Source organism: Cavia porcellus, unplaced genomic scaffold (assembly GCF_034190915.1).
Source record: "Cavia porcellus strain 051 isolate PalLab524CR breed Dunkin Hartley unplaced genomic scaffold, mCavPor4.1 scaffold_16, whole genome shotgun sequence".
NCBI classification, from domain to species: Eukaryota; Metazoa; Chordata; class Mammalia; order Rodentia; family Caviidae; genus Cavia; species Cavia porcellus.
In genome coordinates this window covers 29,573,827-29,590,244 of record NW_026947499.1, presented here as the reverse complement: position 1 = coordinate 29,590,244, position 16,418 = coordinate 29,573,827, and the positions used below count along the sequence as shown (strand labels likewise).

At 49.8% G+C, this 16,418-nt stretch overlaps 1 protein-coding gene and 1 long non-coding RNA gene across 4 annotated transcripts in view; one reads left to right on the top strand and one right to left on the bottom strand.

Annotated features, from left to right (window-relative positions):
• Positions 1-12,122, bottom strand: part of LOC134470693 (uncharacterized) — an 85,123-nt gene extending 73,001 nt beyond the window's left edge. Inside the window, exon 1 of the long non-coding RNA XR_010039755.1 lies at positions 11,968-12,122. This is a non-coding gene — a long non-coding RNA (uncharacterized LOC134470693). The remainder of the gene's footprint in view (positions 1-11,967) is intronic.
• On the top strand, positions 11,689-16,097 carry Gsc2 (goosecoid homeobox 2). 3 transcript variants are annotated; one of them, XR_010039752.1, is made up of 4 exons: positions 11,689-12,009; positions 12,117-12,370; positions 13,014-13,255; positions 15,686-16,097. XR_010039752.1 is itself a non-coding variant. In XM_063226101.1 (3 exons), exons 1-3 carry the CDS (start codon positions 11,754-11,756, stop codon positions 15,794-15,796), a joined length of 621 nt encoding a protein of 206 aa, XP_063082171.1. In that variant the 5' UTR covers positions 11,689-11,753; the 3' UTR covers positions 15,797-16,097. The 3 variants fall into 3 exon arrangements, 2 of the variants coding, with proteins under 2 accessions (XP_063082171.1, XP_012997005.2); XM_063226101.1 differs by lacking the exon at positions 13,014-13,255; XM_013141551.2 differs by having other exon boundaries at positions 13,014-16,097.
• The last annotated feature ends 321 nt before the right edge of the window (positions 16,098-16,418 follow it).

Genomic DNA, 16,418 nt, shown 5'->3' with positions numbered 1-16,418 from the left:
CTGTGTACCTCAGGACCATGAGCATGGAGGATCCACCTGCTGTAATGGAATCTACTCAGGCTGAATCATGTATCACCTAAAGGATGAATCGTCAGTTTTAAAGTGAGGCCTGAGGAGAGTATCTATGTGCAGGAAAAAGCTTCAGATACCTCTGGGCTTGAGAGTGAGGAATTTTTTTTTTTTTTTTTTGGTCTTTTTCCTTTTTATCGGTACCAGGAATCGAACTCATGACTGCCTGCTTGCAAGGCAGGCCCTTATGCCGCTGAGCTAAATCCCCAGCCCCTGGGCTTGAGAGAAGTGAGCAAAAGAGAACAGCTGGAGAAGCAGACAGATCTAGAGGGTCAATTGCATTTAACTACAACCCCAAAGGCTAGAGAAGAGGCCAAAGGCAGGAGACCAGGAGAGACTTGAGGCTACTGAGCTGGAGCTACTGCCTGCCCTTGTAGCTGTAGGACTGAAGGGGAAGGGAGATAATGGACAAATTTTCAAGCTAATCTGCAGCCAGAGCAGACTCCACTTTTAGCTGGGAGCCCTACCTGCCCACACTAACCAGCAGGCAAGACCAACGTTGTACAGAACTTCAGGAGGTGGCTGAGTGTGCACTTCGAAGGTGTGTGAGGAAACTTCAAGTCACCAAGTCCAACCCACAGTCAGAACTTCAGACGGCAGCCAGAAGTCATACTTGGTTTTTGTTAAGGTTCAGCCAGCTTCTACCACCTGGCACAACCTGGAGACTCTGACCCCCATGGATTACACCCAGCTCCAGACTAGAGACAAAAGGAGGTGGTGACCACACCTGAGGCAGCTTGGCTAGCCTTCAGCCTATCATCACTGTTGAAGGCGCAGGCAGCTATCCTTCACCTTCTGCACCTCAAATCCCTTAAAGCTTACTGCTGCACAGGAACCCACTGGGATTTTCCATGTCCCTGTACAGGTGAATAGCAGTCACACTTAATACCAAAAAAAAACCCCAAGTCACTCCTGAAAAATGGGCTCCCCATCCCAGGATCAAACTCAGGGCCTAAAGCAAGCTAGGGAAGATTACACTACTGAGCCTAGTGCCACATCCATCTCCTTTACATAACAAAGAATTCTGGTTTATGAGTTGCATGTACCCCTCCCAACGCTGACAGTAAAACAGTCTTGGCTAAAGACTCAAGTCATATTTTCTTCACTGACTTTTATTTTACATGTGTTTTCAAAGATTCTCTAGACAAGGGTCTTAGGTAAAGGGGTCTAAATCTGAGGAACTACTGGCCTGATCTGGAATATACCTGGCACAAGAGATAGAGACGGAAGCACAGGAGAGAACTAGCCTGAAAGGACAATGCAGAACCCTAGAGAATCCTGTGAAGCATGGATAAACATGGCCCCTAGAGTGGCCCTGGCGTTCCCTCACCCACTTGGAAGATGCCTGAGAGCAACCCTTCTTCCAATCAGCTTGGATCAGGCCCTGAGCCTCCAAAGTCCCCTTTATCACTCTGTTGTCAGTTATCTTGTTTGCTGGACGGGCACAACCGCCCACAGCCCACCTGATCCCCCATTGGCCGAGCCTGCCCTAGGAACCTGTCCCCTGGGCCACAGGGCCTTCCCCTGACGTGACCTCAGAGGAAACGCGTCACCCTCTCTGCTCCAATGCCCACTGTATCGCGGCTCGTTAGTTCCAAGAGAAGCGCTGCCTCCTAACGCTTCGGAGCCCCAGGCTATTTCCGCGAGGTAACTCGGTTGGGGGTGCCCAGGCTCTCTGGCGCTCTAGCACAACGCAGACCGGCCTGGCCTCGCCACCTCCGGTTCCTGGTGCCCGGGGAATTCCCCCGGAGCCGTAACGCGGGAAGGTAAACAAAACTTTCGCGATCGCGATCCGGCGGTTTACCTGCCGGGCGGACCAGTGTACAATGCAAGAACTTTGCCCGCCAGGGCCGGAAGGAGGTCACCTGTGGTGCGGGGTGTGGGGCACGAGCACGGACTGCCGGGCACTCCCTCAGCACCGGGCTACCGAGGTTCGCGGGCAGAGGCAGCACCGTGAACTGCTTGCGTCCATTTCTGAAGGAGAAATAAGTCATTCCCGGCCTCGGGGACAGGCAGCTCAGCCCGGCCACCGAGTCAGTTACCTTCTGAGAGAAGCAGGCTAGGGAGAAGGCCGATGGCGCAAAAGGTATGGCGTCACGAAAATGCGCCACCCGCTCGAGGCCGCGCACGCGCTGTTGGTGGACGCAGAACCTAGACCCAGCGCTGCAGTGGCCCAGCTGTCTTTTCCGGCCTAGGATCCCTGAAGTCTCCTCACCATCACTGTCACCACGCCTGTCCTTGGCTATCATTGCAAGACCCTGCCGTTTCTTGCAGCCCCGAGCATGGCCAGTTCTGCCACAGCTCTCCACCTTTCCAAGTCTCCCACAGCACCTCCTGGGAGGACCGGCTCTTCAGCCGCCCAACCCACCATCCCCTACCTGGAGATGGTTCTGTGTTCTCACCGCCTTTCCGGCCCTGCCTGACCCATGGGCATATGCTGGGGGTGGGAAGTGTTCCCAAACTGCTTGCTTCAGCTGTGACCTTCAGCTGCTATCAGATGGCAGACTGAAGCTACTTCCCCTGTATCCCCTGAACACTTGAAGGAAGAAGGAGCTCCTCACACACCCCTCTCCCAGTAATTTTTGCTCCAACATTATTGATCTCAGGTACCAAGAAGAGATGGGACTTAGGGGATAGGAATCAAGAAGGCTCTATAAATCTCCCCAGGGTTACCACTCCTCCACACGCAGCCTTCTGGCCAGTTCCAGAACAGCCACCTGCTGCCACCTCTGGGCTTATCTGATACATGGTGGCCTTGCCACATCCCCATGGAAAAGGAGGCCAGATGTAGGCACACTTCTTTGAGCCTCCTACCCTAGGGTTTCAGTAGTAATAGAGGAGGGGGAGAGATGTGAAATTTTGTCTCTGCATAAGGCAGCAGTGAGGATAGGCCATACCAGTAGTCACTGGATCGGTGCTCTCAGCTAGCCTCATTATTCACATGAGAAAACTAAGGCAGAGACAAAGGGCTTGAAACCTATGGAGTCCCTGGCCAACACAGCCCCACCCTAGCCAACACAGACAGGGAGCTGAGGGGTGGTGAAGTAGCAGTTGGTGGCAAGCCAGCCCTACCATGAGTTAACCAACAAATACCCCTTAGGATTTATATGCTGGAAAGGGATTTCAAAAGAAAGATGGCCTGGCAACAGGTGTCAGCTTCTTGCTCATCTCTGTCAGCACTCATCTAGTCTACAATCTGTTTCCTGGCCATGCACAATAGGAAAAGGTACATACTTTGTTGAGGAACCCAAGCACTACAGATGTGAAATGGTTCAGTACAGGAGTTGGAATATCCTTCCTTTGGCATGGGACAGGAAAGGTGAGCTGGCCCAGAAAGGCTGGCAATAGCAGTGGACCAGGGGTTAGGCTCCTTCCAACCAGCTGCGCAGGTCCACCTATGGAGCAGGGTTACCTTCACCTACCACAGCCTAAGGACCAGCCCTGGCTGAGTTACAGTTGGGGAAACTGAGACTTGAGGGCCAACCAGAACTAAGGCCCCTCCAACACAGGCGTTTTCTATCGCGCCTGATCACTGCTCGAAGCAGACAATTGAACGCCCAAAGCAGATTAACCCGGGTGTTAATCCCCCCTAATGGTTTCAGAATCCCCGGCGCGAGGAGCTAAGCCGGCCTTTCTCCGCGGCTGCGGCTGGCTCTCCCAGCGGCTTCGGCACCGCGGCCGCGCCGATGCTATCTCCGCCGGCCCAGCCAGGACCGCGCTAATCCTCGGCGCTCGTTTTCTTCCCCGGCCCGCCCGAGATCGGGCCGATTGGCATTTGATTACGGCCGCTATCGAGGGCCCCTTTGTGCGATTGGCCATAAATCCTCTAATTCCGTGATAAAGGAGGCATTAGCGGGCGTTTGCTGCAGAAAGAGGCACGGGTATGAAAGAAAGCAATCAGGGGAATCCTGATGGCCTCGTCTGAGCCCGAGCCCGGTGTGGAGACAGGAAAGGAGCAGAGGGACCAGGCAAAGGAGGGGCACGCTCCAGCCGAGAGCAAACTGGACCCCATTTCCCTTCCAGCTCCAACCGTCTTACTCCCGCCATTTGGCTGCTATAGCCCCCTAGGCACAGATGCACACTGCATTCCCCTCTTTCAGCCTCATTTTTGCACTGTTAGCTCCGCCCTCCTTACCTTGCCTTCTAGGCTCCTGGCTGTCCAAAGCCCTCAGTGTCCACCCGAAGACACATATTCCTCTGATCCTCCCCGGTCACTCCCACCCTCCTGTAGGCAGGGTTGCCCTTATCTATCCCTTCATTTTTGGCAGTGACCACTTTGATCTGTCCAGGAAATAGAGGTGGCTACTCTTGGGTCTAGGAAAATAAGTGGCTGCAGCCAGGAGTCCCTGGGATTGTTGTCAAAGGTGCTCAGGGGAGAGTGCAAACAGCAAGCAGGCTCACCTAGAAGCTTCCTCTGCAGAGATCACTAGCATCCCAGAATTTTCCTTCAAAGAGGCAAGCAAGGTACAAACTCAGTATATTGGAGCAGCTGATCCCTTGGGTAGGCAGCTGAAAGTGAGAGGGGATGATGGGGCTGATGGAATGGAGGTAACAAGGTCCTTGGGGCCTACTGATTTTGGGTGCCTGAAGCTAGCAAACACAGGGGCTGGGTTTGTATTTATAGGGATCATCACAGCCTCTGAGGAGGATCACTTTGGGAAGGAGGGCAGGAGAGAAAAAAATGACTGAACGTGGGAGAGAAAGCCATCATGGGAGCCCAGATAGAGACACCTTCCATAGGCACTGAGTCAGTGCAGAGGGATGGACAGCGGCCAGGCCAAGTAGAGATGGAGGGAATGCCAATGAGGCAGAAGGGAAGGAAAAGGGTATTAAGTTTGGCTCACAACTGTGCCATTCTTGGGCCTCTGTGGTGGTAGGTGAGCTTTTTCCAGCCTGGTTGGTGGCCAATGGACCTGGTGGAGAGGTATGCACTTACCTACGTAAACAGAGGAGTCTAGGTGTGCATTTGCCCAGGTGGATAGGGGAAAGATAGGCCATGTACTGAGGTGGGCAAGTTGAAGGGGTGGGGTGCACAGTGTCTTACTCTCCTTCTACACTCCCCGACGCCTAGCCTGATTGGTGGCTGTTGGCAGCTCACAGCTGCCTCTATCTTAAGTACTGCCCTGGGTAATGGGAGCCACCCACACAATGGTCCTCCATCCCTGGGAGAAATCTCTGATTACTGTATGCGGTTCAGAAAACCATCCCTGCTTTTGCCCTCTGGATCATTCACACCTATGAGGGTCTCTATATCTGCCCCGAAGTGGGTGGAGTTACTTGGAAACAAGTCTCTATCAGCCTCTGCTTCCTGCTTACCTTTCTCCATCCTCCTAGCTGGCCATCCTGCTTCTGGAGTGATCAGTTGTCTCAGTTTTCCTGGGATAAAAGACTTTCCCAAGAGGCAAGATTTCAGCACTAAATGTAGGAGAATCTCAGGCCAACCTGGAACCCCTGGAATCTGTGAATGTAAACTTATTTGGAAATAAGGTCTTTGCAGATGTAAATAAAGATGAGTATCTGGAGTCAGTGGAGTAGGGTGGGTCCTTATAAATGGATACAGAAACAAAGAGAATGCTGCGTGAGGACACACATTTGGGAAGACTGCCACACAAGAAGCTGAGACTGGAGTGAGGCATCCGTAAGCCAAGAACACCAAGAACTGCTGGGAAAACCAGCAGCTAAGAGAAAGGCATGGAGCCAGGCATGGTGATTCCCAACACTCTTGGAGGCTAAGGCAAGAAGATTGCAAGTTCAAGCTCAGCCTGGCGTATTTAGTGACTTAGCAAAACTGTCTCAAAATTTAAAAAAATAAATAAAAAGGGGCTGGAGATGTAGTGCAGTATGAAGGCAATGGGTTCAATTTCCACTACTGTGGAAAGAAAGAGAACGAAAAGAAAGAGAAAAGAGAAGGAAAGGAAGAAATTCTGCCCTTAGAGACTTCAGGGAGAATATAGCCCTGTTGACCCCTAATTTTGGTACTTGGTACTTGTTTAAGGCAGATCCAGGAAACTGACACCAGTTTCTTCACTCATCTCCTAAGAGCACCTCCTGCCAAACAAGTCATTTGAACAACAGCCCTCATAATAGGCTATGCTTCTGGAACTTTGAGCCTAGCAGTTGGTTCCAGGAGTGGGTCATCTTGGGAAGCTGGCCGTAAGGATGATATCAGGAAGTTGAACCACAAGCCAATAAGGTGGCAGTCAGGGGGCCTTCACTGGTGGTGGGTGGAGGACTAGCAAAACTCCAGCATAACCCCAGCATGGGTGACAATGAAGAATGTTGTTTGGGAGAATTTACACAGGAGGTGACTGGAAGAATGGTCAGTGGTGCACTTCAGAGGCAGGAGGATACAAGGAGCAAAAGAGCTATGGGATTGAGTGGCTGGACTGACTGAGGAAGAGACAAGTCAGGTTCTGACATAATAATCAGCAATATAAGGGTGGGGGATTTAGCTCAGTGGCATAAGCACCTGCCTTGCAAGCAAGCAGTGGTGAGTTCAACCCCCGGTACCGATAAAAAAAAAAAATATATATATATATATATATATATATATACACAAACCAGAAGGTGAACATCAAAGCCCACTTGGCCCATGTTCAGAGACTGCAGGTGAAGAGAAGACAGCAAGGAAGAAGAGTTACTGCACTTAGCAGCACATAGACAAGCCCCACCAGGCAGGATCTCAACGGACACAGGCTCTTGCATCAAAGTCAGGGCCCCAATATGCCAGTGACCCTGATCTGACCATTGTGCGTTATACATTAACAGTGCCACAGTATACTCCACAAATATGTACAATTATTGTGTCATTTAAATATACATAAAGATAAAACTTTATTTTTAAAAAATTAGAGGCTAGGACTGGGGATTTAGCTCAGTGACATAAGCATTTGCCTTGTAAGCACATGGTCATGAGTTTGATACCTGATACCAAAAAAAAAGAAAATTAGAGGCCAGGCGTGGTGGCACAGATCTATAATCCCAACATTCTGAGAGTGAGGCAAAAGGACCACAAATTCAAGGCCAGCCTACGCAATTTAATGAGACACTATCTCAAAATAAAAAGTTCTAGAGGACTGAGGATATAGCTAGTGGTATAGCTCTTGCCTAGCATGCCCAATGTCCTGTGATTAATCCCCATCTTTGGGGTGGGGCAAAGAAAAAGTCAGCTCCCTGATGATGGAGTGGGACCCTGACAGTTTGGGTGGGGATGTCTAAGTGTGTGCCTTTGAGCATAGTCTTTTTTTTTTTTTGTCTTTTTCATTTTTATCGGTACCAGGGATTGAACTCACGACCGCCTGCTTGCAAGGCAGGTGCTTATGCCGCTGAGCTAAATCCCCAGCCGAACATAGCTTTTTATCACTGTATTGAAACACTTGAATTTTTTAGGTAATTCAAAACATTCTAACTATGGCAGTATGTTTAATCTAATGTTTTTCCAGTACTGGGATCTTTGTGCATGTAAGGCAAGTGCTCTACCTCTGAAAAATATCCCCAGTCCTTTATTTTACTATCTTATCATACTTTATTTTATCTTGAAACAAGGTCCCACTAAATTGCCAAGTGTGGTCTCAAAACAAGATCCTCCTGCCTTAGCCTCCTTAGAAGCTGGTTAACAGTATGTGCCATCACACCCAGATTGATCCACTCACACTTTCTGTGTGCACTGATTTAGCTGAATTTATTTATTTTTGGTTCCAGGAATTGAACAGACATTATGCTTGGCAGGCAGGTGTTCATGCCACTGAGATATATCTCCAGCCCCAATGAAGCTATATTTAACCATTTTGCTAGTTTTTCTCTTCCATTTATACATTTATTCCTCTACTCCTCCCTCCCTCCACCAGACTTAATATATTAAGTCCATTTTAGCCTTTCTTTCTTTTCCCACCCTCCATCCCTTTCTTTCCTTTTTTCTTTTTGCAGTACTGTCTCTGTAAAAGTGTCATATAAATACATAGCATGTAAAAGTAAATAAATACACACATAGCATGTGTAATCTTTTGTGATTGAATTCTTTTTTCTTGAGCCAGGATGTCACTATGCAGTTCAGGTTGGCCTTGAACTCACTATGTAGCCCAGGCTGGCCTCTAACTTGTAGTGATCCTCTTGCCTCAGCCTTCCAAGTAGACTGTTGAAACTATAGGCATGTGCCACCATGCCTGGACTTTTTTTTTTTTTTTTGGCTTGTTTGTTTGTTTTTGTTGTTTTTGCTCTTTGAGACAGGGTCTTGGGGCTGAGGATTTAGCTCAGCGGCATAAGCGCCTGCCTTGCAAGCAGGCAGTCGTGAGTTCGATCCCCAGTACTGATAAAAAGGAGAAAGACAAAAAAAAATAAAAATAAAAATAAAATGAGACAGGGTCTTGCTATGTGGTCCAGGCTGGTCTTAAACTCAGTATGTAGCTCAAGCTAGCCTCAAACTTCTGGTGATCCTCCTGCTTTAGCCTCCCAGTTACTGAGATTTACAGGCATGTGCTGCCACACCCAGCCTATGATTGAAGTCTTTCACACAGCATAGAGATTCATCCATGTTATTCCATATATTCCTGTTGCTTTAGGTTCCCCTATATTTTCTTCCTATTTATTGAAGAATAGTATTCCATAGCATAAACATAGAAAAGTGTGTTTATTCATTCTACAGGCACTAGACATTGGGGTGATTTTCAAGATCTCGTTATGATAAATACAGTTGCACTAACCATTGGTATACAATATTTCATATGAGCAGAGTCTTTCATTTCTCTAAGATAAATACCCAGGGATGGAGTTGCTGATTTCTATGGTAAGTGTATGTTTAACTTTATAAGCTGGATTCTTTATATTTATATTTAACAGTTAATTCTCTAGCATAGTTTGCTTTTCCTTTTTATTTACTTTATAAGTATTTACTTGCCAGGTGGAGTGGTACATGCCTATAATTCCAGCACTCGAGAGGCTGAGGCAGGAGCATTGTGTGAGTTCAAGGCCAGCCAATACTACATTGTGAGATCCTGTCTCAAAAAAATGACAAGAAAAAATTTATCTAAATTGCATTGTGGGGGGTTTAAACATAGGGTCTCTGCAGTGAGCTACACTTGAGCCCTTTTGGAAAGTTTTTTTCTTTTTTAACTTTGAGACAGAGCCTCACAAAATTGCTAAGTTGTCCACACGACCTTGAAGTTTCTGTCTTGCCTCAGCCTCCCATACTTATGGGATGTCAGGTGTGCATCACTTGCCTGTTTTCTTCTTTTATTGTAGTAGCTAGAAAAAAGCCAGGCAGTACTTTCTACCACCTCCTTGGGAATCTCCTTAACTAGATCATCTTACTCATCATTTCCCCCATTCTCTCCTATTACAGGTGACAATATTGCTAAATTTCTTGTCAAAAACACATCAGCTGTTTCCTTTCCTTCACCTTCCAACATTTTCCTTTAGTTTCCACTCTCAGCCTTGACAAAGATTCATCCACTGCCCACCCACTGTCTAGCGCTGAAGCCAGTACCACCTGATTCAGATTTACATTGGCCATCTCCATTTATAGAACCATCCCCTATTGGGCTCTCCATAGGCACATCATGAGCCAACTCGAAATAAGTGCTGTGGAAACATCCGCAATCATCCAGTGTTTCTATTAAGTAATTCTTTTTTTTTTTTTTTTTTGTCTTTTTCCTTTTTATCGGTACCAGGGATCGAACTCACAACTGCCTGCTTGCAAGGCAGGCGCTTATGCCACTGAGCTAACTCCCCAGCCCCTGTATCAAGTAATTCTTGACTGGGCTCAGCTGGGTGACCCACTTTGGCATGGCATGTGGCGGCAGTCAGACCATGACTGGGGCTGGAGCCATCTCAAAGTTTTTCTTACTCACCTGTAGGTCCTCAGTAAGGATTTATGTCCTCTCTTGTGCTTCCTGACAGTGTGATACCTGACTGTGAAAAGCAATTTCCCAAAATAGGAGGGAGAGGGGGGAGAAAAGGGGGAAGAAGAGAGGGAAGAGAGAGTCACCTTGGCTTCAGAAACCACACAATGTCATTTCTGATGCATCCTATTGACTAGAAGCTAGTGTGGCCTTTTTTTTTTTTTTTTTCTGTCATTGGTTTTGTTTTTGCAGTGAGATCTTGTATTGCCCAGACTGGTCTTGAACTCTAGGCTTAGCGGCCTTTTTGTCTTGTCCCAGATGTCTGGAACTGCAGATAGGCACCACCACACCCACATAAGTCCAGGTGATTATTTTTGTTTTGGGTTCTGGAGAGTGCTAAATTATATCCCCAGGCCTGTTTTATCTTTTATTTTCTCACTGTGTTGTCCAGGCTGGCTGCAAACTCATGATCTTCCTACCTCAGTCTCCCAAGGAGCTGGGACTACAGATGTGTCACTTAAAGCAGTTAAATCCATTTTTCAAGGGGGACATGCAGAGGGCACAGGTGGAGAGAATGTGTGTTTTGGAGGTAGACAGGTAGATAAGTGGTCCATTTATGAAGACAATACCAGTCAAAAAACAGATTTTTTTTTTCAAAAAACAGATTTTTGAGGAGATCTTAAGGTCATGCCTAGCATGGTGACAAGGAAATGTTTCAGGGGCTAGAAATGGAGACATGGTGCAGGCTTTAAGAAATACTAACTTGGAACAGGTTGAAGTTGGGCTCACAAGGCAGGCATGGTGGTGCGCTGCGCCTGAAATCCCAGCATTCATAAGGCTGAGGCAGGAGGATCGCCATGAGTTTGAGGCCATCCTGGGCTACAAAGTGAGTTCAGGGTCAGCCTGAACCACATAGTGAAACCCATCCTCAAAAAAAATTAGACCACAAACTAGAAGAGGTTATCAAGGGCAAAAATGGAGAGGGATGAAGGAACAATCAGGGCTGGATGGAGGATTCCAGAACTCCTTCATGTCCACTAACTCTGCTGTGCACATCCTAGTGGAGCTCTGATTAGGGTGCAGAGTAGATTCCCTTGTGATTCTTGTGATAGATGGATGTCCCTCGGGGAAAGCAGGAGGTCAGACCTCAGGTGGGGTCAGCAAGCTTTCTCTGATCCAAGAGAGAAGGCAGAAAATTGGGAGTAAAGGACAGCCGGGATCTCTCTCCTTCTAAATGGGAATTCCGTCCATGAAACGGAGACTCTGGCTCCAAAGTGGGTGAGAGATTTGGGGCCAAGAGCGGTGGGACCACAGGTGGGACCCAGGGTACTGAGACCCAGTCCAAGGTTTGAGACCAGGAATTGGGGAGTCAGGAGCCTGCACGGTTTGCGTGGATTTCTCCAGAAGTGCGCACTCCCCTTCAAAAGGGCTCAAAAAAGCCAAGACACCAGCCCAGGCCTGGAGGAGCACAGTAGAAGCAGGGGCGGGGCAAGGGCCGCCGCCCGCTTTAGGAACTGTCGGGGCAGATGTCATGGCACAGCTGCCCTACAGGAAGGGAAGGCGACCTTCCACGCCTTCCCTGGGGGGTCGCTCTGCTCGCGCGCGAGTAGACCCCGAGTGGACGAAGGACCCCAAGGGGGCGCAGGGCTCCCCCTTTCCGCCTCCCCCCCACCCCCGCGGAGCAAGTTTCCCGTGCCGCCGCCGAAGTCGGGGATTAGCGCGCTCAGGCCGGCGCGACGGGATTAGCCCGCGTGGACTCGGCGCCCGGCCCAGGGATTACCGCGCTCCCCCCCCCCCCCCGCCCCGACGTATATATGCCTGCCGCGGCTGTCACCGACCAGGCCCGGCATGGCTGCGGCGAAGGGCGCGGCCAGCCGCAGGGGCCCGGGGCGGGCCTGCCCCTTCTCCATCGAGCACATCCTCTCCAGCCTGCCCGAGAGGAGCCCCCCGAGCCGAGCTCCCCGGCCTCTGCAGCCCGCCGGTCGCCAGAGCCCCGCCGAGTCTGTGGAGCCCGGGGTGCCAGAGGCTGTGCCCTGCACCTGCTGTTGCTGCTTCGGCTCACCTGCGACGGCCCGCAGGTCCCCGGAGACGGTCCCTGGGCTGGGTGAGTGGGCACGGAGCGGGGGCCGGGCCTGGGGGACGCCTCAGCCCGGGTGAGGTGTCGGTGCGGGGCTCGGCCCCGCCTGCGCCTTACTGTGCCCTCGCCCTCAGGCGCGCGGCTGCCGTGGCCGCTGAGGCTGGGGCCCGCGGCGCCCTCGCCCTTGGCCGCACAGACCGGAGGCTCCGGAGCGCTCCCCTGCGCGGGCGGCCAGGGCGCGCAGCGCCGCACGCGGCGCCACCGCACCATCTTCAGCGAGGAGCAGCTGCAGGCGCTGGAGGCGCTCTTCGTGCAGAACCAGTACCCCGACGTGGGCACGCGCGAGCGCCTGGCCGGCAGCATCCGCCTGCGCGAGGAGCGCGTGGAGGTGGGTACCTGGCCCGGCGCCCGGGAACCGGGGCCGCACACAAGGTTGGCGCCTCGCGCGGCTTCCTTCGTTGTCAAAGACCAATCGGTTCTGAGCACCGCCCTGGGACAGTGGGACCCGGCAGCGTGGAGGGAGGCTTCCTGCTCAAGGCAATGGCACGCAGGGTCAGTCCCGAGCTGGGACTGAGCGGGAAGAGATGCGTGTGGGAAAAGTGTCACTGGAACTGGAAGAGAGGAAGGCTAGTTTTCTTTGCCTTTATTTTAACCCTGCCCCTTTTCCTGGTGATAAAGCAGGCATTTGTTCCAGGTTTGGGAAAGTTCGGAGATGGTTGGAACTTCTGCAGACGGAGTGTCGTGGTCGCTGCTGGGTGGAGGCTGGACCGGGTGGGAAGGGGCTTCCCCCACCCGCTGGGCCACCCTGTCGGTCTGAAGCAGATGAGGGCAAGAAGGCCAAGTTTAGAAACCCCTACCAGGCCACCTGAGGGCCCTTCAGAAACTGGATGGGTTGGTCAGAGGTCCTGGAGGCCTGAGGAGTCTCTCCCTTCCTCCATCTCCCCGCTGGTCTTCCCTCTTTCTTCTCTTCCCTTTTCTCTTCCCCCTACTCCTCTTTTTTCTTCTTTTCTCCCCCACCCTCCCCCGCCTAGGTGTGGTTCAAGAATCGAAGGGCTAAGTGGAGACATCAGAAGCGGGCCTCAGCCTCTGCAAGGCTCCTACCAGGGGCCAAGAAACCTCCCAAGGAGCGCTGTTGAAGGAGCTGCTAGCTACCCCCAACCTTGGCATTGACCTCTGAGGCCTGCACAGAGAGGACAGACCTACCGGCTGAACCGAAGCTAAGAGGGAGCTGCAGCCTTTCCCATCATTCTCAGCTTCCTACCACCTAGAGCTGGTGCTGTGTGTGTGTGTGTGTGTGTGTGTGTGTGTGTGTGTGTGTGTTGGCACCACTAGTCTAGAAAAGCAGGACACACTACACATTTTACACACCTTTGTACCCTGTCCTTCCGGGACCAGTCAGGCAGTAACCACTGTGATTTCCTTGAAGGTGGAGTAGGACAGAAACTAGGTCAGCATCCTTAATCCCCTCTGACCACCCAGAGAGGCCATAACTCCATCCAGGACAGGGACCACCACTGAAAAGCACAGGAGCCCAGAATCCTTCCCAGTGGTGTCACCCTCTTCACCTGAGAGTGTGCTGACTGCCTTCCCTCCTCATATGGACACAGGCCCTTTGACCTGTCTCCCATCCCCCCAGGACCAGGCAGTGGACTTGCTGCCGCGTCCAAGGACCTGTGCTGATGGTATCTGAGCCTGCAGAAATAGCAGGTTGGATGAGGTAACTTCCACAAGCCCTTTCACCTGGTCTTTAATCTTTGCACTTTGTGCTAATGCCAAGAAAGAACCAAGAACTAAAAATACAGAAGCAGTACAGAGTCCCAAGTCTGCCCCAGCTCCATTTCCACACCCAGAGGGAAGCTGCCCCTCCTCCCTCCCTTCTAGGGAGGGGGTCTAGGGAGTCTTTGGAAGTATAGCCCAGAGCACACTTGAGTTGGGAAGACCACACACCTGCTACCTTGGAAAATGCCTGCCCTCCTCTCTACCACCTTGGCCCCAGAGTGAAGGACAACATGAAAAACAAAGCTTCCATTTCCCAAGGGGACCCATGCAATAGGTCCAACACTTCCAATATCCTACTCATCTAGCTGGAGCATCTTGTTTTGTTTTCTCAAGTTCCTGTTGGATGTAAGGGGGTGGTATGTGCAACAGCCCATCCATAGTAGCCAGACTGCAGAAACCAGTACACCAGGGGCTGTCTAAGGTTGGCAGGTTTGGGTAACACCATGCAGACACAGTGTCCCCCAGCTAGAGCTACCCTAACACTGCATAAATGCTCACTTCTACTTTCTAGGACACACACTTCTGGCTGTTGTAAAATGTTTCCCTGACTCATGGCCTTTACCTTGAAGATTGCAGTGTCTACCTGTGGACTTGACTCTGTCCTGGTCAGCTTCCCTGCAGGCTGGGACACATTTTGTTGGGTTCTAGGCCCCTTACCCTATCAGGCTGAATGGAATTTGTTATTGTTTTAGGAAAACCATGGTGAGAGCTCACTTGAGCTCCAGCTTCCAGGAATCACTGCTGTCTTGATCTGTCTCATTCCTTTAGCTACTCCTTGGCAAGCTGCCTGATTTCCTTTCCCTGATCCCAGCTGACCATTAACACACATGTCTGAGACTCAATCTCCAGGGTTCCTCCATCTCAGTTTTCATTGGTGTATCTTTTCCACTGTCTGTCTCCCATTCTTGCCTCTCTTCCATATTTATATCTCCAGCCAAGACTTCTCCCTGAACTAGATATTTATATAAAACTGTCTCCCTTAGGACTCAACCTGGAAGCCTGCAGGATTCTCAGGTTTACCTTGTCCACAGTGAGCTTTTCCCCCATGCAAATCAGGTGAATGAGCAAAGCTAGTAATCACCTAACTGCTCCCTATCTTTCACATCATACCCAGTCCAACAGCAGCAATTCACACATTATTGATAAATCTCAGAATCTACCTTTTTTCTAACTTCAGATGCACCTGTTTAATAGAAATCACAGTCAACTCTCACCTTGACCATTTTAGCTGTCTCCATCTTGTCTCACTGCACCTCTTCTGGCTCCCCTTTAATTCAAAATAAAGACAAATCCAGGTATGGTGGTGCACACCTGTAATCCTAGCACTTGGGAGGCAGAGGCAGGCAGATCTTTGCAAGTTCGAGACCAGCCTGGGCTACAAAGTGAGTTCAAGGACAGCCTGAACTGCATAGCAAGACCCTGTCTCAAAAAAGATGAAAAATAAACAAAAAAATTAAAAAATAAAGACAAAACTCCTCTTTTCCATGGCCCACAAAGTCCTAAGAAGCCTGACTTTGCCTCCTTATCATTATCTCATAGCTCATTGTGCTGTGTATCCAAAGGTCTGCTTTGTAACTTCCCTTGTTCCACGTCCCCACTGGGACTTTGCATATGTGCCTCCCATCCACTTGAGCAATGCTTGTCCATTCACCTTTTGTATCTTTGACCACTTTCTGCCTGGAGAAACTTCTACTGAATTTCCCTACTAGGTCAAGACTCTCCAGTACAAATCAATCATGGCTGCACTTATTATTTTTTTTTTTTTTTGAGACAGGTTCTCATTATGTAGTGTATACTGGCCTTGAACTCACGCATGTAGCCCAGGTTGACCTTGAATTCAAGGCAGTCTTCCTGCCTCAGCCTCTTGGGTGCTGAAATTACAAATGTGTACCACCACACCTGGAAATTTTATATTTTTTTATAGGGTGATGCAACCTGTATCTGTGTGCTTCACTGGACTCTCGGCTCTCTGAAGGCAGGAATATCACCATGGAGTTCTCGATGGATCCCAGTGGATGAAGGGATAACTACATAATGTAAAAGCTAAATTGTACTAAATCATTCTGGGGCAGGATTTATTTGACATAGTTTACAATCTCTTTTCGGGAAGAAATTCCTGAAAAATGCTTAGGCAGTGTTCTGTCCCATTCAGTGAGAACTGGCCCTATTAATGAACCTCAGTCTGGCATTTAGGGTCTGAATAATCTCTAATTAGATATTTATTTAGTGAACCATCATCTTGCTCTTTTACATTATCTTTTGTTAGGTAACTGTCAAGAAAGAATTGTCTTAGAGTTCTATTCTTACATAAAGCTTGATACATGTATATAACAAGATTTTTGGAGTATGTTTTTCTTAATAAATTTCAACACACGCTGTGATTATTTGGGAGAAACTGAAATTTCAAGGCTTTCAGATTTTCCTCTGTGCTGAAAATTAACATTAGCGTGAATAACACGACAGTTTCCAACACAGCGCCCCCTTGTGTCCACAGCCCAAACAAATGTAAGCAATGCAAGGCGGGTGAAAGACTACAATTCCCTTGATAAAGCGCTCATCTGGCGTCATTACCGAGCGCCGGCTTCTGTTACCAAAGCACTTCTTCCCCATTGGCTGGCTATTGCAGGCGCCGGCGCAATTTGTACAGTTCCCCGCCC